The sequence below is a fragment of the Podarcis pityusensis genome, assembly GCF_964106645.2.
Source record: "Podarcis pityusensis genome assembly, chromosome: Z".
Classification (NCBI taxonomy): Eukaryota; Metazoa; Chordata; class Lepidosauria; order Squamata; family Lacertidae; genus Podarcis; species Podarcis pityusensis.
In genome coordinates, this window is record NC_138044.1 from 7,554,520 (window position 1) to 7,580,074 (window position 25,555).

At 46.1% G+C, this 25,555-nt stretch overlaps 1 protein-coding gene and 1 long non-coding RNA gene across 2 annotated transcripts in view; both read right to left on the reverse strand.

The window, feature by feature from the left end:
• Positions 1-14,513: 14,513 nt before the first annotated feature.
• Positions 14,514-20,736, reverse strand: LOC308468686. Its single transcript, XR_013981817.1, has 2 exons — positions 19,404-20,736; positions 14,514-19,371 (listed from the first exon to the last, which is right to left on the reverse strand). It is a non-coding gene; the product is annotated as an uncharacterized lncRNA (long non-coding RNA).
• A 6-nt stretch (positions 20,737-20,742) lies between these two features.
• Positions 20,743-25,555, reverse strand: part of PAPPA (pappalysin 1) — a 234,811-nt gene continuing 229,998 nt past the window's right edge. The window contains exon 22 of the mRNA XM_080990779.1: positions 20,743-23,994. Within this exon, the coding sequence (XP_080846905.1) occupies positions 23,887-23,994 (108 nt within the window). The 3' untranslated portion in view covers positions 20,743-23,886. The remainder of the gene's footprint in view (positions 23,995-25,555) is intronic.

Here is a 25,555-nt window from a genome sequence, read left to right on the forward strand (position 1 = left end):
GTTCAAGAACATTTGGAACTACCAGAGGAGAAATCGGCGCCACCACCATCCAGTCCATGATAACAACATAGCATGCACCTGCTTATCTCAATTCATCGTGCAGCTTGTGAGTAAGGGGTCCCCTACTGAGAAAATAAACCCTGAAGCTTCCTCACTCCCAGCAATTGTGATTAGGGTGTGGTCTAGGAGGTCAGACGTCTCTCTCTTGAGCCACTCAATTGCCAGAAACAAGGTGGGTCGTTGGGTCCCTGGTCCTGAGTGTAGTCTCTTCTTGCTCTCTTGTACTTTGCCTGCACTCCTTATTGATGCTAGTTGATGCTCTGCACTCCTTACTGACAATAGTTATTGATGCTAGACTGTTGCCTGACCTTGTCTTTGGATGATGCCTTGAATCTAGGTCAATTCTCCATGCTTCACCTTGGTTTGTTTAGACTGTGTTCCACCCACAAACCTGCCCTCAAAGTGTTTTGGTAAGAGGCTTATCCATCCTGGGAGTAGAACCCTAGCCCCAGCAGGCACCTACTGAAGTGCGACAACTGCAGTGCTTCATACTGCAACACTTTGTTTTAGAACCCATTTTCATTTTGTTTCTGTGGGGTTTTTCCCCCTCCTCACCCCAGTTGGCTCTTTTCTGCTGAGTCTATGATTTAAGCAGGTTTTGCCCAAATAGCCACATGCCTACAGCTTTCTGGGGCCACCTTCTGACTTTGCCTTGCAATGACACCTGTCCTCTGAAGCAGGCACCACTTTGCCACGCTGTCAAAAACTTTGTAAAAGCAGAGAAGTAGCCACTGCTTTTTTATTTTATTTTACTTGCTTAAGGTGTATAGCAGAGGGCTGGACAAGAAGACCCTTGGCTTCCCTCTCATTCTATGATTTCAAGGTACCCGTTCCTGAAAGTTTTTAGGATCTTGCAAGCCTACTGGCCAAAGTGTTGAGTGCCTCCCCACCTTCACAACCCAAGAATGGGTCTCCAAAGATGGGAAGACACTATCTAAATTGTCCAAGTGTATCCTTTTTTATTTTATGCATATACTGGGAATTAGGAGAGGGTTAGGGTTAGGGCAGACTGAGTTCCTTCCCAGCCTTCTTCTGCTGTCACCACAGCTGCTAGAGTAGCCACCATAGGAAGGGAGGCGGAGGCAGGTAAGCAGGAACACCACAAAGCCCAGAAACACCAGGCCAAGGTTTGGGGGCCGAAGTGCTGGGGGGAGGGGAAGTATTTAGAACTCTCAGGAATTTGGCACCTCTGCTAATTCCAGACCCACTTCAAGCCTTGTGTGTGTGTGTGTGTGTGTGTGTGTGTGTGTGTGTGTGTATGTGCTTAGGTGTCAGAGCCAACCCAAGACATTTTGCCACATGAGGCAGACCCCAAGATTGCACTCCCTTTTTGCCAGGGAAGAAGGGGTGAGGGAAGCGCTACATCAGGAAGGAGGGTGGGAGACAGGAAGATCAACATCGGGATCTGCTGCCCCAGTGAATTCTGCCACCTGAGGTGGTCGCCTCACCTTGCCGCATGGGTGGGCCAGCCCTGATGTGTGTGTCTGTGTCTCTCTCTATGTATATAAATTATTATTCTTGCTACATTTTAGGCCAGGTTTAATTTCTGCTGCGTATTTTCCAGTGTGCAGATTGCTTTCTAGTTTACACCTAGCAAGTTGCTTCAGACCACCCAGGAAAGTTCATGGTAGAAACATGTTTTTCAAATCTTCTAATTTAGCATTTTGTCTATCCATTTCTTCTTCTCCTTCTCCTTCTCCTTCTCCTTCTCCTTCTCCTTCATCTTTGTCCCCTCCTCCTAATCTGTGCTATCTCTGCCTACTCTTCTTCTTCCTAAGTCTAAATGGGTCTTCAAAATCATTCTAGCTATGTTTTGTACTAATTAATGCTCCAAGGGAAGCCTCATGTATAACACATTGTACTGACCCAAATGGGATGATGGCCATTTGCCAGGCCAGGAGAGCTTACTAGCCAGGAGGTGAACTAGCTACAACTACCTCACTGAGGAAAAAGCAGGGGTATGTTAGAGGTACCTAGTGGGCAGTGCTTTTTCTGGGGGTACGCATGCCCCTAAACATTTTGTGAATCTAAGTTTGGCCTCACTGAGGGGCATTATTTCAATATGAGTAGGAAAATGAGAGTACCCCTAAACATATTTTTTTTAGAAAAAAAAAGCACTGCTAGTGGGGTTTTAGTAGGGTTTTCACCCAGTAGGGCCAGGGTGCCAACTTGAATAAAATATTGGGGGAGGTAGGTGTCAGGGAACTGCCATCAGAGCCAGGGGGAGAGGGAGGGCTCCAGAGGGATTCCGGAGAGCGTCCCGGGAGGGAGAGAAGCAGCACATCTTCTGGGGAAGGAAATCAGCATAGCACCAGTGGAGAAGGGGGGCAGATGGGGGAATCGGCGAGGTGGCTCCATGACTCTTCACCGGGGACCAGCGGGGAGAGCACGGGTCCTCCGCTGCACACACCCTCCCTGCGCAGAAGGCTTCCGCGCAGGGAGACTAGGCGGAGACTGGGCGTCAAAGAACTTCTGTGCTGGAAGAAGTTCAAGAAATGCCCACTGACGGATTCTGCCAGCGATTGAGACAGCCACGGGCGGGTAGCTGTCCGGACAGAAAAGGTTCACTCAGGCAACCCAGCCAGGTGGGGCGCCGATTTACGCACGAGCAACCCCTAGAACCATTACAGTAGGTAAGCCCCACCCTCCATAATTGATCACATGACGTGGTGCACACACACCATTTGAATGGCAATGCCCATCATCTTTGGGGACCCCGTTCCCCTCATTTGGGGGGGGGATTATGTTATGAGCAAAGCTAATAACTTTGGTTGGTTTAAGGAAATAATGTCCCACAGCACTGCTTCCCTGTTTAAATTAGCACACCTGCCTGATAGCTGCTCTGAGATAATGAAGACTATATAGGCTTTTAGAGTTGGAAGGATACTGGATCTCATCTAATCCAACTCTCTGCATTATGCAGCTGGAGCATTCCCCAGCAGCTGAAAAGCCTCTGCTAAAATGTTTCCTTTGCTAGAGGTATTTAACCAGCATCTGGATGACCTTTTGTCTGGGATCTCTCTCATGCCACCTGTGATCTATAGATGCTAAGCAAAAGGACCTAGGTTTGCCTGTCTTTTTTGTCTTGGGACATGATTCTCACTGAAAGTACAAGAAATCCCAGCTTAGAATCCCAGGCAAACCCAGTTCGGAGTGGTGCCTTTGGGAAGTTGGACATAGCTCACTGGCAAATCTCTACCAAAAGAGGCACATCTAACCAGGATAGGCAGTGCTGGGGGCACATTGTCTGCCTTCCTGTAAGGCAGCTTCCAATGCTTATAAATTCGGAAGCAAATTGGAGAAGGGCTGTAGCTTGGTGGCAGAATATCTGCTTTGTACACAGAGAGTCCCAAGTTCAACCCCTGGCATCTCCAGGTAGGGCTGGAAAGGACCCTGCCTGAAATCCTGGACTGCCGCTGCCGGTTTGGGTAGACAATACTGAGTGAGATAGTCCAATAGTCTGAGTATAAGGCAGTTAAAGGTAAAGGTAAAGGGAACCCTGACCATTAGGTCCAGTCGTGACCGACTCTGGGGTTGCGGTGCTCATCTCGCTTTACTGGCTGAGGGAGCCGGCGTTTGTCCGCTTCCGCAGACAGTTTTTCCGGGTCATGTGGCCAGCATGACTAAGCTGCTTCTGGCGAACCAGAGCAGCTCACGGAAACACTGGAGTGGTACCTATTTATCTACTTTCACTTTGACGTGCTTCCGAACTGCTAGGTTGGCAGGAGCAGGGACCGAGCAACGGGAGCTCACCCTGTCAAGGGGGTTCGAACCGCCGACCTTCCGATCGGCAAGTCCTAGGCTCTGTGGTTTAACCCACAGCGCCACCCACGTCCCAGGATATAAGGCAGTTACCTATGTTCCTAAATCCTGCCTACCTGGTTTGGGCACAGGAGCAAAGAGGCCCTCAACATTCTCAACCAAAAAAGAGAGGAAGTTTACAAGACACTTTAAAGGTTGTGAAGATCCCAAGCAACGATACACATAGACTTCAGTACTGCTGGGAAGGGAGAGGGGGTGTTGCATTCAAGCCCAGAGCTTGATTGACAAACACTTGGGGGAGTCACGGTATAACTGCATCTTCCCCAGCAGCCGTCATCTCTGCCCAGCCAAACGTGATGTGTCCAGCCCTTCAGATCAAAGCCAGCCCCAGGCACTGGAGCAATGTGAGCCCTTGATGCCCGGCAGCAGAGCCAAACCAAATGCAGAATTGACATAAAAGGGGTCTTGACTGAAAGGAAGGATCTGTGGTTCCTTCTTTGGAAACTTTTTGACCATGTTATGCTCGGGCTTTGAAGCCAAGCCTGTTGCACTTTCCGGCTTCCTGAGACTTGGCAGGCTGTTGAGCACTCTGTTAATATATACTCAGGTGTCCCTACCACCGCTGGCTGGCTGCCTTCCTCTGAGCACGGTTCTACTCCAGTCCCACATTCAATACATGACATGGAAGAACCCAGACCAACACAGTTGCTTCCACCTGCCCTAAAGGCTCTACAGCAGTGCCAGAAACTGACCAGGTGAAGGGGTTGGTGGAGGTTGGGGCGGTCAGATCAGCCTCTAGTAGCAAATTTAGCACCTGGGCCCTTAGATGCCTTGACCAGGGAATTCTTGACATGGGCAGAGACTGTTTTTTTTCTGGAAATAGAGGCTATGGAAGACCTTTGTGAGATCAAAAGACTTTTTCATGTACTTGGTTTCTCTCTCTGTATGTGTGTATAGTTGGCATCCATCTGTCTTGAGAGACAATGGAATGTGTCTCCAGGTACGAAATCAGTTTGCTGGAGAATCACAGCACCTGCTGTGGCTTCAGAGACTGGTAACTTGTAACTGTTTCCTCCTGTGTTGTTTTTGCTGCATTAGCAGCACGAAAGTGAGCTCTCTGGGGTTCAAGCCCGAGCAGTGTCCAAAGGAAAGCCGAGCAGTTCATTTGGCACTAGCTTGGCTTAGGAACTCCACTCCAGCTTTGTGTAGGCTTCATTCCTTAGCCTTTTCTTCTCCTGAAGATGTGTAATGGATTTTGCAATACTTGAATAATATAATATAAATACATAAATGGCCAAATAAAGACAGGGTGAGGAGGGGAATGTGGGTGGGGACACATTGGGTAGGGACAAAGATTAGGCAGATGCAGGTATCACAAATGAGCACTTGTTAGCACTTGTTGGGAGAGATAGAATATGGTTATGCCCACGGAAGGGAAGATCGCTGGATCTCTAAGTACATGCTCTATGAGGAGCCGCCTTCAGACGCTAGGCTTGTTGGCAGACCAATGCTGCATTACAAAGAAGTTTGCAAAAAAAGACATGAAGGCTGACAACATCAACCCCGCCCTGTGAGAGTTCCTTGCAGCTGACCACAATACCTGGAGACAGACAGTCAGGTTGTATATCCACAGAAGTGACCATAGGAGGAATGACTGCTGGGAGGAGCACAGAGAAAAGAAACACTATGGTGTACCAGTAGTAGCAAAACCGGATGCCTTCATCTGCCCCACCTGCAATAAAACCAGTCTTTCCCATATTGGTCTATACAGCTACAGTGGTGCCTCGCAAGACGAAATTAATTCGTTCTGCGAGTTTTTTCGTCTTGCGAGTTTTTTCGTCTTGCGAAGCACGGTTTCAATTTTTTCAAAAAAATCTTCAAAAACCTCAAAAAAGGCTACCACACCGCGTGCTATGAGTTGCTCCCCGAAGTCAAGTCGCAACTGCACCTCTTCAAGCAATGCACCCTGTATTACTGTAATGGTTTTAAGAAAAAGGAAACAAACTTGCAAGACGTTTCCGTCTTGTGAAGCAAACCCATAGGGAAATTCGTCTCGCGAAGCAACTCAAAAAATGAAAAACTCTTTCGTCTTGCGAGTTTTTCGTCTTGAGATGCATCCGTCTTGTGAGGTACCACTGTATAGCACACACTGTAACTCTTCAACAGTTTGACTTTACCTCCAAAAGTGCACATTTCCATTGTCTCCCCAGACAGATGGATGCCCGGAACAATGATTTCCACTCCTGTTGCCTGAAGTGCTACTATCCATTTCACTATCCCAGGCCTCTTCAATCTCAGTCTGTTGCAAGTGTAGACCAAGCATGCAATGTCATTAAAAGGACATTAGACTATCAGGGTAGCTACAGGGGTAGCTTGGATTTTTGCCCCGGGTGCAGCCTCCAGAGGGACACAATTGAGGCTTCCAGCCTGTGTGTGTGGCAAGGGTGTGCTAAACTGGGTCTTTGACTCAAGGAAAATAAAGCCTCGTTTCACCCCTGGATTAGAGTGGGATAGGTCTGTCAGCCATTATTGTTGCACAGGCTGCCTCTGAACAAGGTGAGCCTTTCTCTATTAATTGATGGGAAGGCAGCAGCAAAGGCAGTGTGTGTGGATGCATTGTGCTTGTACCCAGATTGCAGGATTCCCTTAAAAGGGCATCTAATTGGCCACTGTTGGAATCAGGATGCTGGACTAGATGCATCTTTGGCCTGAACCAGACAAATTGTCTTTGTGTTCTTGAGCCACATTAGAATAGGTAGCAGCCACATGTGTGCATGTGCAGCAGTTCCTATTCCTTTCTCTGTGGTTGCACCACCTTTTAATTAATGGGTGTTGGGGCGGGGCTATTGCTATTTGGATTCTCCATTGTAGGTGTCAAACCCCTTGTTCACTGACTCTGTGACAAATCTGTGTGTACGTTTATATGAAAATGAACTTGGGAAAGGTACAAATGGTCAGAAATGTGTGGTGCGGCTGCTAGACAAGTGAGTCGGTATTATGTTGGGAAGAAAAGCTGTGGGGCTGGCTACACGGGAACAGCCCCTCCAAGGTTGAAAGGTTATGAGAACAGGGTCATAGGTCGATCAGAGGCAGACCATTCTCAGCTTTTGCGAAATAGGGAAGGTTCCCTCAGCAGGCAAGGCAGGGCATGGAAACAGGGGCAGGTATAACCAGGGAACTGGTTAAGTCACCAAATCTGAAGTGAAGGCTCAACTCTCCAGTTTTTCCAATTGGTTTAACTTCAAGCACAACCACCCCCAAAGTTATAACTTTCAATTTTTCTGAATTTGTTACTGATCTTTAGGTGGTCAGGGATGCAGATTCTGCAGTCTTCCCCTTGTTCTTTGACTATAACTCCCACCCATCCCTGCCCATTGGGCAAGCAGGCTGAGGCTGATGGGAACTGGAGTCTCTGAAACAAGTTTGGGTGGGCCATAGGTTCTGCATCTTCAGTGAGCTTAGGATACCTTCAATGAGTTTAGGATACTCACTGAAGGATTTAGTAGCTCTGATTTTATTGCCGATGAAGAGGGAAAGATCTCAAAGATTTTGGTGGGGGTAGCCAACTGGGTTCACTCCAATTGCTGCTGGACTCCAACTCCCAAGAGCCCCAGCCAGCATGGATGCATGTAGTAATGTGAAGTGCAGCTTTCTAAGACTCCTGACAAATATTAGATGCCTTGGGGAAATTACATTTCCCAGGAATCCCAGAATTAATGCACCAGGAGAGAAGAGAGGGCACTAAGACCTCCTGCCCCTGGAGGATTTGTTGCTACTTGAGCTGCTGCAGTAGCAGTGAAATGAGTTGATTGATGGACAGAGGGACAGAGTTCTTCTTGTGTCTAAGATGAAGATCTGACCCAGGAACATAGGGCTGTAATGTTCTGCCTCCTGTGGAATTATCAGATCCTGAACTTTTGCGGTCTCAGCATACTATCTCTATGTAGCTTGTTGTCAGGGACTGGATTGAACAGGAGGAATGGAAAATGGCTCCTCTCAGAAGAGGAGGAGGAGTCAGGCAGTTTCAGGAGAAGGAAGCAGATAAGTTGCCACCCCATAGGTCTTATGACTGTAAGATAGATCTCCTGCCAGGTGCTTGGCTGCCCACAAGCTGCCTCTATTCAGTATCCAAGACAGAGCTGGTGGCTTTGAGAGAGTTTTTGGAGAAGAATCTGGCAAGGGGCTTCATCAGACCTTCCAATGCACCAGAAGGTTCCCCAGTGCTGTTCGTGAAGAAAAGGGACACTGCAGAACTTAGATTATGCACAGACTACTGAAAGATCAATAGGTGCCCAATTGCTATCCCCTACCACGTATTGGGGATTAATTAGGCTGAGGTCAGCGAAGATTTTCACGAAGCTGGACTTAAGTGGGGCTTATAACTTGATCCATGTGAGGGAGGGAGACAAGTGGAAAACAGTGTTCTGCACCAGGTATGGAAGTTTTGAATACCTGGTCTTCAGTTGGGGATAGCAGCATTTCAAGCCTTCCTTAAACACGTTCTCAGTGGCCTGGTGGATAAGTTCATGATCAGCTACCTTGATGTTGTTTTGATTTACTCTGAAAGCCAGGAACAACACATGCAACATGTGACAGAGGTGCTGCAGAGGCTGAGAGAATACCGGCTTTATGTGAAGTTGGAGAAATGCAAATTCCATGTTTCTGTGGTAGATTTCCTGGGTTACTGCCTCACACCAGAAGGGGTGCACATGGATGTGCAGAGGTGCAGAGCGTAGTGTCATGGCAGGAACCCAAGACGAAGAAAGACCTGCAGCAAATACTGGGGTTCCCCAACTACTACTGCAAGTTTGTGCCCGGCCTATTCAAGACTCAGGGCACCTCTCATGGACTGCTTGAGGGGTAAGAAGCCTTTTCAGTGGACAGCTGAGGTGCAACAGGCATTTGAGCAGCTCAAAACCATGTTCTCCTCAGAGGAATACCTAGCGCATGCCGACCCTCACTGGCCACTGGTCGTGGAAACAGATGCCTCTGACAGGGCAGTGGGGGTGGTACTGCTGCAAGAGGACCAGAATGGCAACCTACGCTCTTGTGCTTTCCACTCTAGGAAGCTGACTCCTTCCTGAGCAGAACAACACCATCTGGGAGAAGGAGTGTGTGGCTATCCAGGAAGCCTTCGAAGTGTGGAGACATTCCTAGAGGGAGCACAACACCAGGTGGAAGTGCACACTCACCATCGGAATTTGGAGTATTGGCAGATGATGCAATGTCTCAATCAACAGCAGTTTCGCTGGGTGCAGTTATTTGCCAGATTTGACTTTAGAGTGCATTATGTGTCTGGCAGTCAGAATCAAGGGGTGGATGCCTTTTCCAGGAGGGTGAAACGGCTGAGCCAGTTCCAGTGTATAGGCATATTTGAAACCAGAGCAACTACAGATGGCAGCAGGGTCAGTTGTCGAAGAATCTGAATTTCAGCTGAAGACATGGGAGAATGCTTTTGCAAAAGGCAAGTTAGAGGTGCTGTGGAATGATGCAGGTGATGCTGAGGGGTTTGTGGGGAAAGATGGGCTACTGTATAGAGGAGAAACTCTCTATGTTCTGGAGGGAAATCTCCTAGCCAAGGTCCTACGTCAGTCAATGCCATGATAACCCTACCGCGGGACACTTTGGGCAGCACAAGACACTATGTGATGAGGCAATTCTTGTGGCCAAGGTTGAAGGAGGATGTCAAGGAATACATCTGAGCCTGTGAGATTTGTCAGCAGGCAAAGAGGCCCAGGGAAGCACCTGCAGGATTGCTCCAACCACTACACACACCACAAGGACCATGGAAAGCCATAGCTATGGACTGCATCACTGATCTGCCTGAGTCGCAGCAGCAGACAATAAATTGGGTAGTGGTAGGCCTGTTCACAAAAATGGCGCACTTTGTGCCCTGTAGAGGACTGCTGACCGCACAAGAGACAGCACAGCTTTTTGTAGATCCTATGTTCAAGTTGCATGGACTCTCCCTTAAATTGATTTTGGATTGGAGAACCCAATTCACCTCACAGTTCTGGAAGAAGCTCATGCAACTACTCAAAGGAGAAGTGTGTCTCACCTCAGCCCAACACCCAGAGTCTAATGGGGAAAGGACCAACTCCATGTTGGAGCAGTACCTCCAGTGTTACGTGAACTACAAACAAGATGATTGGGTGTCCAAATTGCCCTTGGCAGAGTTCGCGTACAACAATGTACTTCATGCTTCAACCCAGCAGACCCCCCTTTTTTTGCCAGTTATGGGTACCACCCACATACTTTCCCTTCCCAAACTGATATATTGTCAGTACCAGCTGCAAAAGACTTCGTAGAAGTGTTAACAGCCATACAGAGCCTGCTAAGGGAACATTTGGATTATGCTATGGAGTTGTATAAGAGGACAGCCGAAGCCCATAGACAAATAAGCAGTGACATAAAGGTGGGGGACCAGGTGTGGCTGTTTACAAGAGATTTGCCCCAGAGAGGTAGATGCAGGAAACTGGATCCTCAGAGGGTGGGGCCATTTGAAGTGATAGAACAGATCAATCCGGTAACTTTCAGACTCAGGTTGCCAGCCTCAATACAGCCTCCTGTATTCCATAGGTCTATGCTGTCCCCAGTAGTCCCAGCACACCCCTACCAAGTGCCCAGGCAAGCGCCCCCACCTCCTGTCCTGGTAGAGGGAGAGGAGGAATTTGCAGTAGAGCAGATTCTAGACTCACACTTGAGATGGAAGAGACTACAGTACTTGGTTGCATGGAAGGGGTATGGGCCAGAAGAAAGGTCTTGGGAATATGCATAACATGTTCATGCCCCGGAGTTGCAAAGGGAGTTTCATAAGAACCACCACAATGAACCAAAACTGAAGGGGTGGAGGGAGACAGGGAAGGAGGTGGAAAATTATGGAGAGGGGACTGGACTGAACAGGAGGAATGGGAAATGAGCCGTTGGTCTGATTGTCTCCTCTTAGAAGAGGAGGAGTAGGAAGTCTCCCCCCCCCCCATCTCCAGCAGTTTAAGGAGGAGAGGGAGACAGGGATGGTGTACAGCTGAATGAGGAAATCCTTAGTTACAAGATAATGGGGGGGGGGGAGTTAGAGAGCAAACAGCAGAGACCTCCCTGGAGAGTATGGGAGACCCTTCTAGTCCAAGGGCTTGCTGGTCCCTCTGCATTCAAGAACAAAGAATGCGGAGAGATGTGACTCCTGTGACTTCCCGTAGGTTTCCAGGATGTTGTGGGAGACGGAAGAGGAGGGACTCAGAGTAGCCAACCTCTCCTATGCATGGAGACGTGGATCTTTTGTCTGGCAACTAGATGAATGAATAAAAAGCCACAAAATATGAACTGTTTATTCTTCTTGCCGCTGACGCTACCAGGGGAGGAGAGGATACTCTACGTCTGACACTTGTTAACAAAAAGCCTTGATTATTCCTTTCATATGTGGCTACTTGGTATTGAATCCAACCAAGAGCTCTGTGGCCACCTTCTAGACATTCTGTTGCACAAGGAATTCCATGGAGTATCCTTGAACTCCAGCAAATTTTTCTCATAGTTTTAAGAGTTTCTTGCACTATGGAGGCTGCAGAAAGCCAGACACTGAGGTTTCTGTGTAGCTGGATGGAAAGTTTGAGTTTTTAAATTCTGGAGGTTGGGGGGGGGGGGGTATTGAATAAAAGGGATTCCCTTCTGCTTTTCCCCTCCAGCCATGTTTTCCCCCCACTGTGGCTGCAAAGCTCATTTATAGCCACTTCCATGAGCTGGAGCCATAATACGTGATGGAAAGAGCAGTTGGAATTTGCAGAAATAAGACGGCTAGCATTTCAGATTAAAAACAAAAAGAATCCTGACCCTTTTGAAAAGACAGTGGGGATTTTAACAATGCTTCCAGTGCAGCAAAGCCCACAGTAGTGGTTTTGGGAAACTTTATTAGCCTTTTTCCAGAGCCTGATCTATAGGTCAGGACTGAAAGAACTGGATGTTTTAGCAAGGAAATAAACTTTATGCATGAAAATTCAAGGGAATGTGCCAGCATAGGCACATAATGGCAATGGCAGGTGAACGAAGGGCCACAAGACTGACACAGGACACTGGTATTGGGTTGAATTAGGCCACAACTTTATTGATTATAGGAAAGACTGGATTTGTCTAAGGCATTGGGCATGTCTCCAGCTTCAGGCAGCCCTCCTGCTACCTGGTAGGAACCTGGTGGGGTCAAACTTGTCCTGGGGAGTCACTTCCAACATGGAATGGATTCCACAACCCTGTACAAGCCACCATTGGGAGAAGTGTATTGGCCCATCGGTCCCCCAGTGGATTCCTGGACAGAGTCACCCCTCCTGGACCCCTCCAACGGGATGCCCCTGTAACTAAGGATCCAGCCCAATGCTTTTTCCACCAGAGTTGTGACAGTTGCTATGAGGTAAGCAAAAACCTGCAACCCAGCCAATTTGCTTGCAGGAGAAAATTCCTCCTTGGCCCCAAATACAGTAACTGAATAAACCATAGCACTGTCTGTAGGCAATGTGCCCACTTCCCTCCTCCCCAGACAGGCCCCTAAAGACTGGCTGGATGGAAAATCCTAGGATGATCGGCCAAGAGGGCATTAAACACCTGGCCACCTTCTTAAATAAGCTAGAGGTGGGCTGCTCACAGACCCCAAGCCCTTGCCTCTGATTGGCAAAGTGGGCACTTCCTGCCCTTACCAGAGGACCTGATGCAGCTGGAGGTGGGCAGTGGCAGCTATCACCTCCCCTAGTTGCACCAGAAGATGGCAGCCTCCCTAAACCCACCACGACCATGCCATGAGGCAACGGCCGCCCATCTGGAGTTCCAGGTGAGTGGATATTCCCAGCTGATTCCAATGAAACGAGATTTTCCCCCTCCCTTCTTTATGTGTGCTTCTCTCTCTTGAAACCAAGTTGCCCTGTACTTCATGAGCATGATAAAACAATTGACTGCAGGACTAAGTGGCCTTCCAGATATTTTTGAACTCCAACTCAAATTTTAAGATTCCAATGTCACTTTCTAGATGTGGAGAAGGGCCAGCAGGTGTCTCAAGCCACTTTGTCCTTCATCTTAAGCAGCAAAAGATCTTGGGCTGTCCCAAGCATTTTGAAAGAAGGGAGGGGGGAAATTGGGTCTGGAGACAGAAACCCATGACAAGAAAAGTGTATATGAGGTGTCTGGTGTGGGACATCTGCAGAACCATTGTCAGGTGTGGTAAAATACCTGCAGATGTTTTTTAGTTTTTTAGCCAGTGTCCACCTATACAATGCAGGTAATTTGGAAGAGCAAGGAGAATGATGGTGGCAGAAAAAAGATTATCCATGGCAGCAAAGCCCTGCTGATGTGATTGTTGGGACCACTTCTTGGCTATCAGACATTGGCAGGTTCTGCCTCCACTTTCACAGGCAATATTTGCCTCTGAATACAAGCTTCTGGAAATAGTGCTGTTGTGCCAATGTCCTGCTTTTGGGCATCTGGTTGGCCACTGTGAGAAGATGATGCTGGACTAGATGGGCTGTTTGGCCTGATCCAGCAGTCTGGCTCTTAGATGCAGTGGAGGATGCTACCCATCTCCTATACTGAATTTGTCCTTATCCAGTGAATACTAATGCAGGACTGCCATCATTGCACGAGAGTTGTGGCATTTTAATATTGATATTGAAGCACTTCAAGAAACTCGAAGAGCAGGAGAGGGACAACTGAAAAAGGAGGCTATACATTCTTCTGGAAAGGTCTAAATGGACAAGAACGATGATTAAATGGAGTAGGCTTTGCTATCAAAAATGATCTTGTGAACCTCTTGTCAGAAGTCCCTATTGGCATTAATGAGCAATTTTCAACCCTTCGAATAAAACTCACCCCAAACCAGCAGGCAACTATTTTAGGTGCTTATGCACCAACACCGGATGCTGATGAAGACATTAAAGAATTTTTTTTTATTCTCAGTTGGATGCCATCCTATCAGAAACACATCTGGAGGATAAAATTATCCTCCTGGGTGATTTTAACACAAGAGTTGGGTGAGAATTCAATCTGTGGCCAGGGACTATTGGGAAAGAAGGAATTAGCAACAGCAACTAAAACGGAATTGAACTTTTGACCTTATTTATTTATTTATTTATTTAATTTATATATTGCCCTATACCCAAATGTCTCAGGGTGGTTCACAACGTAGTGTGTGCACACTTGGAGGATGACCTCCAAACCATTCTAAATATCTTCACAGAAGCTTATGGAAAGCTTGCACTATCGCTCAATATCCAAAAAACAAAGTGTTGCACCAACAAGCCCAAAACAACCCCTCTGCAGTGCCACAAATCCAACTTAATGGTGTAATGTTGGAAGGTGTCGATCACTTATGGACACACTGTTAAGACTGTGTTCATGGAAGACAATCTTACTCGGCTATGAGTGATTGCCAAAGAAAAGAAGGTAGCCTGACTACCACACCAGGTGGTTCATAGTAAGACCTTGATCATTTGCAACTTGATCACAGATGAGGGAGCCAGCCTGGTGTATATTACTGAGACCTAGGTAGGTGAGATAGGTGAGAAGTAGATCTTTCCTCTGTAGGAAGTGAGTGGTGTTTGTTTCTCAATTGTGCTGCAGTTATTGTTCATTTCCTTAGCCCCATGGAACAGTACATGAAAGGAAGGAAGCTTAAGTCACTGGAATCGGAATAATAAAAAGGACTCCCATCAAGTTCAGAACTCTTTTAATACAAGCTTTTATACTGCTGCTTTTGAGTCTTTGTTTTCTCAGGTAAAGACCACATATATATAACTTTAACATACAGGAATAAGACAATGGGAAAATAGTGCTGATGCATGATGGGGAAAAATTATTATTATTTGAATATGTGAAATATAACCAGTTACCTGAAAAACTGAGGGAGGGTATGGGGAGGAAGAGAATAATTGAAAATGAACAAATACCAGACCTGTAAAAAAAATGACATTTAAACAAAGACCCTGAACAGGAAAAAAACAACAACACCAGTACAATCATAGAGAAAATAACTGTACTACTAAAAAGGTAATAAATTAGATGAACAATTGTGTAAATATAATTTTTCTTAAAAAAGATGACAATCTTAATAAATAAGGTGGTTTTTTTTACTATTTACATCTTTATATATTGCTTGGAGATTTAAATTAGATTTGTTAAAAACAAATGAACGCAGCAACGGAACAAGTAAAATAACCAGGAGCAGCAAAAGTACAGGCATGAGGTACCAAAATAAGGTTTAAACTGTGTTTTTGTTTTGTCCCTCCAATTTCCTTCTTACTTCTCTCTCTCTTTCTCGCTTATACAGTAGACCCGTAGAACTCTTATGCAAATAGTTCCATTTAACTTTTTGGGGGGGCGGGGGTAAGTATTGGTTGACACTGACTTGGAGCTGATGCCTAAAGTACAAATTCCATAATAAAATCACCAATAAGTGTAACCATCATAACCGTAACAATAAAAAAAATGATATAATATGGTTTATCATTATGGAGGAGCAGTTGGTAATAGGAATAATTATATTATCTATCAATATATATATATTTATATCTATATATGTTGCACTAGAAGAGATCACAGTTTTATTTGCAAATATTACTATATTATATTCGGATATAGCTCAAAATACGTATTCTGCTTCTCTTGAAGGCAGCAGCAAATGGGGTCTACTCCCCCCTTACACTTGTGTTTTGTTTCAAAGGAATAGAGAGACAGACCCATAACTTCAGTCGGAGCAGTTTATGTCCCAGGCGCTCAAGCGCTGTAAACCCCAAAAATCTATTTCCCATCCCTCTTGCTCCTCTTGCTGGTGAAAATTAGACCCTCAAGTCCATCAGCTAGATCCAGCAAAGGGGTTGATGGCAGAGTGCTGGTTGCCCTCCAGATAGTCCAATAAGAGTGTGGTGTGGTGTGTGTGTATGGGAGGGCCTACTCTGTGACCACCCATGACTGTACATTCAGTTGCCCTTGCTAAATCTGAGTCCACAGGTATGCTGTCAGCTCTGAAAACACTGAGTTACCTGCTTAGGGCACAGGATCATGGTGCGCATCAAAGTGTTTTTGTTCTACAATCAGCAGAGTGTGGCTTTGCTACATTACACTTAACTTCCTGCTTACCTCCTTATTGAGAAATGATGGAGAACAAAGCAGGAAAGATGGCTTCAGACCTACTTTTGAAACCTGAACCAGTGGCTGAAATGTAAGCCTCACTACTTTTCCCCAAGGCAGTGTGAGGAACCTGTGGCATTCCAGCTTCCATTACCCCTGACTATTGGCCACATTGACTGGGACTGATGGTCCCAGCAATATTAGAGGGTTGTGGGGAGGAGACATACATTTCCCCACTTCTGTTCAAAATAACTTGCAGGCCTCTGTGATTTTTGGGACTGGGGCTCTTGAACTATCTCTGTGTCAGGCATTCCTGTGGGCTGCAAATACCCTTCTGTGCCTTTGGGGTCTGGGGAATGTGTGTTTTGAGACGAGTGGGGTGGGAAACATGTGAGTTTCACAAGCATTCCTTTTGGCCTTTTCCCAGCTTAAGGGGGCCAAAAAGATCCAGCCACTAGGTGGGTTTCTAGGTCAGCTACATTCTACATCTCCCCAAACACGCAACCACTTAGCACTCAGGGCAGGGGCTAGCTATGTGAAAGCAGCATGACTAGTCTGGTCAGTGTTAGTTATCCATTCATTTGTCTTGCCAACCCATTTCTACTGTCAGGTTGTGCAAATGTGTGTGGCTTTCCATGTGAGTGTACACAAAGCTCTACAGAATGGAGAAATCTGCCATTTTAACTGTTTGGAAGCACAGGAACACATGACTCAAACCTGCTAACACTTTGCAAGTCTGTTTTTCTCTTGAAGCAGCAACAGTAAGGGTATATTTCAGCCACTGCTAGTGATTTGCACCTCTTTCCCAACACACATGGAAGCTTGATACAAAGAGGTGATCTCTGGTTCTAGGAAAAGCTTTGACTTGGGACAAAAGTAGGTGCTATGGAATGGGTAATGAAAATATACATTGTTATGCTGTTAGCGAAAGGGCCTTATCTTATTGGAAGAGCATCTACTTTGAATGCATGTCTCAGTTTCAACCCCCAGCATCTCCAGAAAGGATTGGCTATGTCCCCTGTCTGAAATCAGCTAGTGCAGCTTCTTTCATACCTGCCTGAGGCACAAGCCAAAAATCTCCACTTTTGCAGAACTTGGGAAACAAAGAGGCCCCACTTCCAAGGAAGAGTCTGCCTGATTGCACCAGGACCTCTTGTTCCTAGGCTGGAGAACTGATGAGCCAGGGAGAGGAAATTGGCCTTGGTCCAGTTGTGCAGCAAAATTGAGACACTTCTCTGTTTGTGCCGCAAAAACATTAGGCTGCTCTGCCTATACTGGGCCATTATCATTACACCAATGGTGGGAAACCTTTGGCCCTCCAGATTTTGCTGAACTATAGCTACTATCTGCCTCAGTAAGCATGAGGAAATGGGGGAGCTGCCTCCGGTAGTGTATGCTGGTGATGCAGTGGTGGTGCAACAATTCTCCATAAGCTAGCCTGCTCTGTACCTCCTAAGCCCTCTGATATGGTGGAAGACATGAGCATAGAAATTTAGATCAACTGGCTGGAACCTGTATGTGTACTGACTGGGTACCATTTTGTCCTTTGCTTCTAGAAGAAGCTTTGGGTTGGCCCTGTCTTCTCCTAAATCCTTAGGGTGGTGCAAGCAGTGACTGTTTGGTGTACTTTATACATGTTGGTCACGTATGCGTCAAGTAGGGCAGTGTAATTGTTTTCCAGTTTTGTGACCTGAGCAATAAAGATGGAGCTGGTTTGGGATATGTTGAGGACCAGTGAATATTCTGAAGAATTGTCTCCTAGTTCCCATACTGGGTATAAACTCATCAGCAGGAACACTTAGTGGCTGCTCCCACAATCCTTTGCAACACATACCATCCACAGTTAAGAGCATTACTCTCCCCTAGCCTAACCAACATCATGCATTGGTAGTAAATGCTGTCCAGATCAACATGACTTCCATGATCAGAAAGATCATGCTTGAGGAAGTAAGAGGAACACTGATTCTAGAAATGGCCTTGGACTATGGGGTGGACAAGGGATGGAGCTGTGAAAGTGTGTGTGGTAAAATAGGGATGGGGAACAATAACTCCTCCAGATGTTGCTGGGCTCTCAGCTCTCATCTGCCCCAGCCAGCATGGTCAATGGTCATTGATAATGGGATGTGCAGTTCAATGCAATCTGGAAGACCTCCTCAGTTCCTCCTCAGACCTAGCGAATTCACAGCAGAGGTAAGATTTGAGGTCCATCTGATTCAGTATTGTCTATATCAGGGATGGGGAAACTGGTGACTCTATAGGTATTATTGGACTCCAACTCCCAGCAGCCATAGTCAGCAGGGCTAGTGCTAAGGAATGAAGGGAGTTGGAGTCCAGCAACATCAGGAAAGACAGAGTCTCCTCATCCCTCCTGTAAAACAACACATATTATACTGTTAGAATTAGTATACTGCATATATCACACACACATATATTAGAATGTTAAGGTATTAATCATGCTATACATGCAGCACATTTCATGGCAGCCCAGTCCAGTATAGAAAGTCCAAAGGCAGATAGAGATGGTGCCCCCACATCCCCCACAAACTTTGCAATCCGTGGCTGACCTAGCTGTTCTGCTATTCCTGCACCACCTATCCAGCAAATGATTTTTTTTCTTAATGAGAAAACATCGATGTTTTCCCCAAGAACTGGAATCATCTGTCTAATCATTTTAGCAGCCGCCTTCTTTTGCATTCTTCTTTTTTGTGTGTGTGCTGTCGTTCTTTTGAATTTAGTCCGTGCGGTTAGGAGAGCTGTGAAACACTGGAAGTTGTATTAAATACAGTCTGATCAGTGTGGACTGGGTTAGGGGGAGAGATGCAATTTCTTTGCCCTCAAAAACATCTTGGGAGAAATTAAAGTAACTCCCCCCCCCCCCACAAATGACAGACATAGCAAGGGAAAAGGCAGATGCCTATGAAGTACTACAAAGCATAAGGGAAAAAGGAATCAGGGCAAACCAAAATTGGCAAACGTTATTGGACTCCAACTCCCACCAGCTGTAGTCAGCATAGCAAACAGCTAGGGACGGAGGGCAGCATGTTGGCCAACCCTGGATTAGACAATGAACCCAATTCTCTGACTCCCCTCTGAGCTATCTCCGGAAGACTTGCACAAGATAATGTTTCATGAGATTTGTGCCCAACATATTATAAAGCCCTCAAGTTATTTGAGTCTCTCTGTCTGACTGTCCTTAGTTGTTAGAAATGGACATTTTCTTGAAAACATGTGCAGTCCCAGCAATAACGTTGCCTCTCCTCTCCCCTTTCTTTGCACCACCCTCTTTTGTCTTTTCCTTTCTTCTCTTCAGTAGCCACTCAAATCAGTTGCAGCAGGAAATGTTGGTTGAGAATCTTTCAGGTTTAAAAAGCAGGCAAGCAAGCAAGCAAGCAAACAAACAAACAAACAAACAAACAAACCTCTCTCTTTCTCTCTCTCTCTCTCTCTCTCTCTCTCTCTCTCTCTCTCTCTCTCTTTTTAAAGACAGAAACAAAACACAGGTAAAACCTAGAACAAACCGACAGTTACAACCAAGTGACACCAGAATGGAGGTAGCTGAGTCCTGCTTCCAAAGCACCTTCCAGCGGCTAAAACCCTCCTCATCGTCTTGATGGACAAGAAAATCCAGGCCACCAACCCAGCCCAATATGTTCGACAGGGTGGAGGGTGGTGAAACTTCTAGGAGGAGTCATTTGCCCTTAGCATTTGTATATTTGTTTCAGAAAATTTATACACCACTTGATGGTTAAAAAACAACTCAAAGTGGTTTAATATGCACCATGTTCTCTTTTGATTGCTTTCAAATCACCTGTCCCTTGCACATTTGAACTGATTTGCATGCACAAAGTTTGCAAACTGGGCAATGCTGGCTATTTATTGTTTATTCTTATTTGTTTGCAGGGAGGTCATACAACCTTGCAGAGCCTTTTTGCCCTGGAGCGTCAACGAGGCTCCCAGGCTGTGTGTGTATATATGCAAATGCACATGGGATGTGTGTGCCAAGCTGGGTCTTCGACCCGGATGAAATAAAGTCTAGTTTTGCCCCTGCAACCTTGTGTCAAATGAATGTTACTCCACAGTTTCCAGTGCATTTCCCCATCACTTTCCTTATTGCAAAAAGGCTAGCTCTTTTTCTTTCTTTTGGCTGGAGTGGAGTGCTGTGAAGAGGAGGCAGACTTGTAGCACAAGAGCACCAAATCCACTTTAACTGATGCAAACCCTAATTAGTGAGCATGTGAATGAATCCCACCTGAACACAGCAACAGTATGGAATGGGTGGAGTTAGGAGAATAAAAGCAATTTCCCAGTTATTTCAGGAGCTGGTTAACATGGAATAGGATGCAAACTAACAAGGATAGACAATTCTGTCCAATTTCATTTTCTCATTTTTTTTCCAATCTTAATTTCAGTTTCTGAACTTAAGTTCATTTCTGCATCAGTATGCAATTTTTTATGTCCTTATGAAAATTTGGCAGCACTTTAGAATGAAATTAACCTAATAAACCTACTTTGTATGCAATTTTATCTAATACAGTGGTCCCCCGCAAGACGAATGCCTCGCAAGACGAAAAACTCGCTAGACGAAAGGGTTTTGCGTTTTTTGAGTCGTTCCGCAAGACAAATTTCCCTATGGGCTTGCTTCGCAAGACGAAACGTCTTGCGAGTTCTTGCGAGTTTGTTTCCTTTTTCTTAAAGCCGCTAAGCCGTTAATAGCTGCTAAGCCGCTAAGCCACTAATAGCCGTGCTTCGCAAGACGAAAAAAACGCAAGACGAAGAGACTCGCGAAACGGATTAATTTCGTCTTGCGAGGCACCACTGTATGCATATTCTTGCGAGCCATTTTCCATAGTCATAATAATTTATCATTAATGTTATTATTATTTTGTACATTTATATCCTGCTTAATACCAGGACAGCATTTAAGCAGCTCACAAAAGTATAATGCTTTTTTCTATGTTGCTTTTACCAATGTGGTGTTTTTACTGCACACTTTTTCTGAATATTTGCATTTTTTTCATGTATTATTTGGCATTGCAAATTCTAAAGAAGTGTGAAATCCGAAGGAGAGCAGCATTTTAGTCTGTGGATTGTTTGGGGAAGTGTAAATTACATAGGTTTCCACTGAAATACAAACCAAACTGAATCCCCCCCCCCCAATTCTTATTCATGAACAGAGTTGGTGCTTTTTAAAGCAACTGGGGTCGAGACAGCCACAAGGAGCTTCTGTAGGAAATTATTGGGTAAGAATGTTTCTGACAAATCAAATTCACTTGCCTTTTTAAAGTCACACCCCTCACCCATCCCCAAGCATACTCCCTTATGTATTTCAGCTGGAATTTGTTTTTAAAAAGATGTTCTCAGATGGGAAAAGATTCTTAAATTCACCTATATCTGGATGGACTTGGGACTATAGAATGATATTTTGCATGGCGGTGGAGGAAAATAATGTCTCCAAACCATAGTTTGAGAAGTGTGTGTGTGTGTGTGTGTGTGTGTGTGTGTTGGGGGGTGATTTGTTTTGAGTAAATGGCATGGCAGCAGGAAAAGGTTAACCCTTTCTTTCCCAAGTGCCACCAGCAGGATTCAATTCAGAGGCCCCCCACAGCTGCTTAGAAAGAGGTAGAGCTGCAGAACTCCACATACATTCCCTCCACGTGCCATTTAATTTGGCCTTGTCATGCCTTTTCCTGAAGAATACTGGGAAAGTCAGTTGGGTTCTGGGTGTTTTTGAGAACTCTTTGTTAAAAGTTCCCAGAATTCCTAGGGGTGAGAGCAGGACTATTAAACCAGTTTATGTTTATGTCTGATGTAGAGGCTCGCCCAATTTGAGAGTCAGTTAGCAACAGTTAACGTTTGCAAAGACCAGGGTTCTTTTAAACTTGAAATATTTCCATTGGCTGCGAATAGCCCCTCCACCCCCCCCCCCAATTTGCTAGAATTGAAATACAAAGGATAGATGTGGGGAACCTAGTTTGCCGAATCACATGAGTGGCCAGTGCTGTGGTTTCTCTTCCCCATAATGGCATCCAGTTATGTCAAGTTGGGGCTACTGCTTTTTCAAAATGGCAAGCAAACAATCCTGGCAACAAGTCAAATTGTGTGCCTGTTCCATCACCAGACCACCTAAGACTTGGCTGCTTTTCCTTTTGGCAGACACCAGAGGGAATTGTAGTCAGTTCTTCAGATTCCCTGCAGGGATAGGAGACCCTGAAGTTTTACAAGCCCAGGCCCCTGTGTGCAGAATTTAGAGTTCTAGCAGCAAAATTGCACATGGAGTCCAATGACTGAGAGACAGAGAGAGAGGATGGGGGAAAACTGGCAGCTACCAAGAGCTGACTCCAGATATGATGGTGTGGAAGAGGTTAGACAGGCAATGGCAGGAGCATTGTGGGGTCCTGCCCAAGAGGTTAATACTGATAAGGGTTGTTCCACACAGCTCGAGGGTCTTGCACCAGGTAGCTTCTATCACTTTGGGAAAGGCCCCACTCTCTCTCCTCAGTCACAGGTTGGGTCATTGTCTCAGGGATTTTATATTTGGAGGAGAAAGGCTAATCAGGTGATGGAAAAGCCACATGCCCACACGAGGCTTTGTTTGCTGCTGAAATTTCATTTTGGGCCTTGAGGGTTATTGGTCGCATCCAACCCACTGAAATGAGCAGACCTAAGTGGGCTAGGGCCATCAAATTCAAGGGGGTCTACTCTGAAGAGAACTTAGTTGGATATGTTTTGGGGGTTGATTGGTGTCTTGTTTTTCTTTGTCGTGCTTGAGGAAAGGAAGGTGGGAAGGAACCCCGAGGTGGTTTGGAAGGCAGGCAACCGGTAAAGCGGTTTAAGGCAGACTGTTTGGTTGCTTGGAGGTTAAACAGCACCCTGTTCCTGACACAGTAAGGGAATCAGTTTTACGGGATATAGCAGCAGCAAGAGTAACAGCAGCAGCAGGATGGAGGTTTGGTTGACCTTCTTCCACTTCCTTTTCTTCTCTGTTCCCCATTGGTGGTGCAGTGGGACTTCCATCCTTCACCCCCAGCTTAGCAGCTGAAGCCACCCCCCCCCCTTGACCCTCAGCTTTTTGCCACAGAAATTCATCTCCCTCAAGCACTGGCTTCAGCATCTCAGGAAGCCCCCTCTCCTTGTCTGCAAAGCTGGCAAGCAATTCTTCTTTTTCCTCCCCCCGCCTCATCTTCTTCTTTCCAACCCAACCCCAATAAACCAAATGGCTTACTGGCTTTCCTTCCTTCCTTCCTTCCCTTCCCTTCCTTCCTTCCTTCTTTCCTTCCTTCCTTCCTTCCTTTTTCTCACACCCTCATTGAGCATGAAGGGAGTCTGAGCGTACAACACTGAAGGCAGCCAAGGCAATGCACTCCTTCTTATGTTGCCATGGCATGCTCCTCTCCCTCTCTTCCTCTCTCCACCCCGCCCCCGCCAACTTCTCTATAAATATTAGGTACATATTTATATATGGCTTGGTATTTTTTTTTTTGCCTTAATCTGCATACAAAAGAGGAGGAGGGACTTAAGCCAAAAGACATACAAACCCACAAACCGAACCACGCATTGTTCAAACGAGGTGGATGCACAATTGCATCAGACATGATGCCTCCTCCTTCGTCTCCTGGCGCATTTTTGTTGTTGTTTTAAAAAAGTCCTCTTTGACTCAACTATTTGCCATTTCCTGTTTTGCTTCTTCTTGCTAGGTAAGATATGTTTAATACAAGAGCCTGCCTTTCCCTCCACCCTCCACCCCCACCCCCACCCAAAATTTCAGTTCTCCTTGGGCAAAGAAATTAAAGGCAGACTGGTTGAGTTCTACAGGTCCCTGGTGCAGAAACACCATTGAGTTGAGCAGCTGAAATTGTTTTGTTTTAAACAAATGAGGAAAAAAACACACACAATACCAACAAAAATGGGGTAAGTGACGATGCCTCTCTCCTAGCCTTTGGAGGTGGTTTCTCTTCTGTCATCTTGGTATTATCCAAAGCTGAAGGCGCGAAGCTCCCGTCGGCTGTGCTCTTGGGCACTGGGGTCCCGACAAGCACAATCCCCCTGCATGTCACAGGACATTGGGAAGGGGATGACCTGTACAAAGGAAACCAAGAAACATAGGGCATCAGTGCCTCACTCTTATTTGCAAAGCTGCTTAAAAGGATTTCTAAAAGCACAACAGGGCAGGGCCTTTTTGGTGTTGACACCATCTTTGTGGAAAGCCCCCCCCCCCCCGGTGGATATACACTTGGCTACCTCTTTCAAATGGGCCTTAAAGACTTGGGGCAGCTCTAGGCAACCTAGACCATTCATCCTGATTTGGTTTGTACCAAGGTTCTGCAGAGGTTTGGCACTCTCTGAATCAATGATTTGTTCTGATATGTTTGTAGGAAGGCTTATATGGCAATGAACATTCATTCTGATTTGCTTTTGGGGTTTATATGCCTTCCCTTTAACCATCAGATTGCCCCCAAGCCTCTTCCAGTACATTTCCCAACCATCACATTCCTAACCACGAGAAGTCATTTTTATGACTATCTAGTAGATCTGTTGCACTAGGGTGACAGAAGGATGTGCTTTAACTGTGCAAGCCTTCAATATCCAGAATGGACTTGAATCTCTCCAGCAAAAATCTGCCATCTGGAGATGGTGTTAAACTGAGCCACTGACCTATCAATAAATGAGCCACATGGCTTAGCCTTTAGAAGACCATTAAATCAGAAACTAATGAATTTGGGTCAGGGACAAGAATGGGACCTTTTCTGCAGTCCATAGCTGGAGTTGGGTGGGATCAGAAGCAAAAGTGGGTGCAGAACTGAGAAGATGCTTGCCTTTTGTAATGCTATGTCCCTACTATACAAAGTAAAGAGGCTTCTATATCTGCCACCTGCCTCCTCCACCCTCCACCCAGGTGACCAAAGAGGCCTTGTCTCAGTTTAGGGGCACATTTAAGCACTTAAGGTGAGGAGCTGGGCCAGTGTGACCTGGGAATGACCCAAAGGCTGGACAGAGGTGCCTGGGCCAATAAAGGGGTGTGGCTTATGGGGGGGGAGTTCCAACAGCTGGATATACATGCCTAAGAGGCTGCATTTTGCTCCTGGGCCTGAGATTCCACACCCCTATGCTAATAGCAATAATCTGCCATCATTTACAATGTAGACTGGTTTAGCAATAACCCACCCACCCCGGTCACACTTGCCCTCCCTAACAGTTAGGATCCCATCCAGTTCAGACCCAGGCTTCATTTTGCAATGTTCAAAAGTGAACAGGATCTCTCTCTCTCTCTCTCTCTCTCTCTCTCTCTCTCTCTCTCTCTCTCATATTATAAAGCTTGCATCAGGTAGAGCAAGACCCTGCCCAGCTTTCCCAGGTGAGCAGAGTTCTGGATTTGGGGTAGGAGGTCACATTTTGCCAAGTGAGGGTGGGTGTGGGGCTTGGAAGGAATGGAAGAAGGCTATCATGCAAGAGCAGCTTCCTGTCTCTTTAACCAAAGAAGCGAAGGCAGGAACTGGAGCAGCAGCTGGGTGTTGCTTTGGTGAAAGGAAGTTGATTTCAGTGGATTGCATCAGGAATTTGCATAAAGTAAAGAGCAGGGCAAAACTGGGGTTGGGGTGGGGGTGGAGAGACTTTGGTGCCTGGGATGAATTCCCAAGAG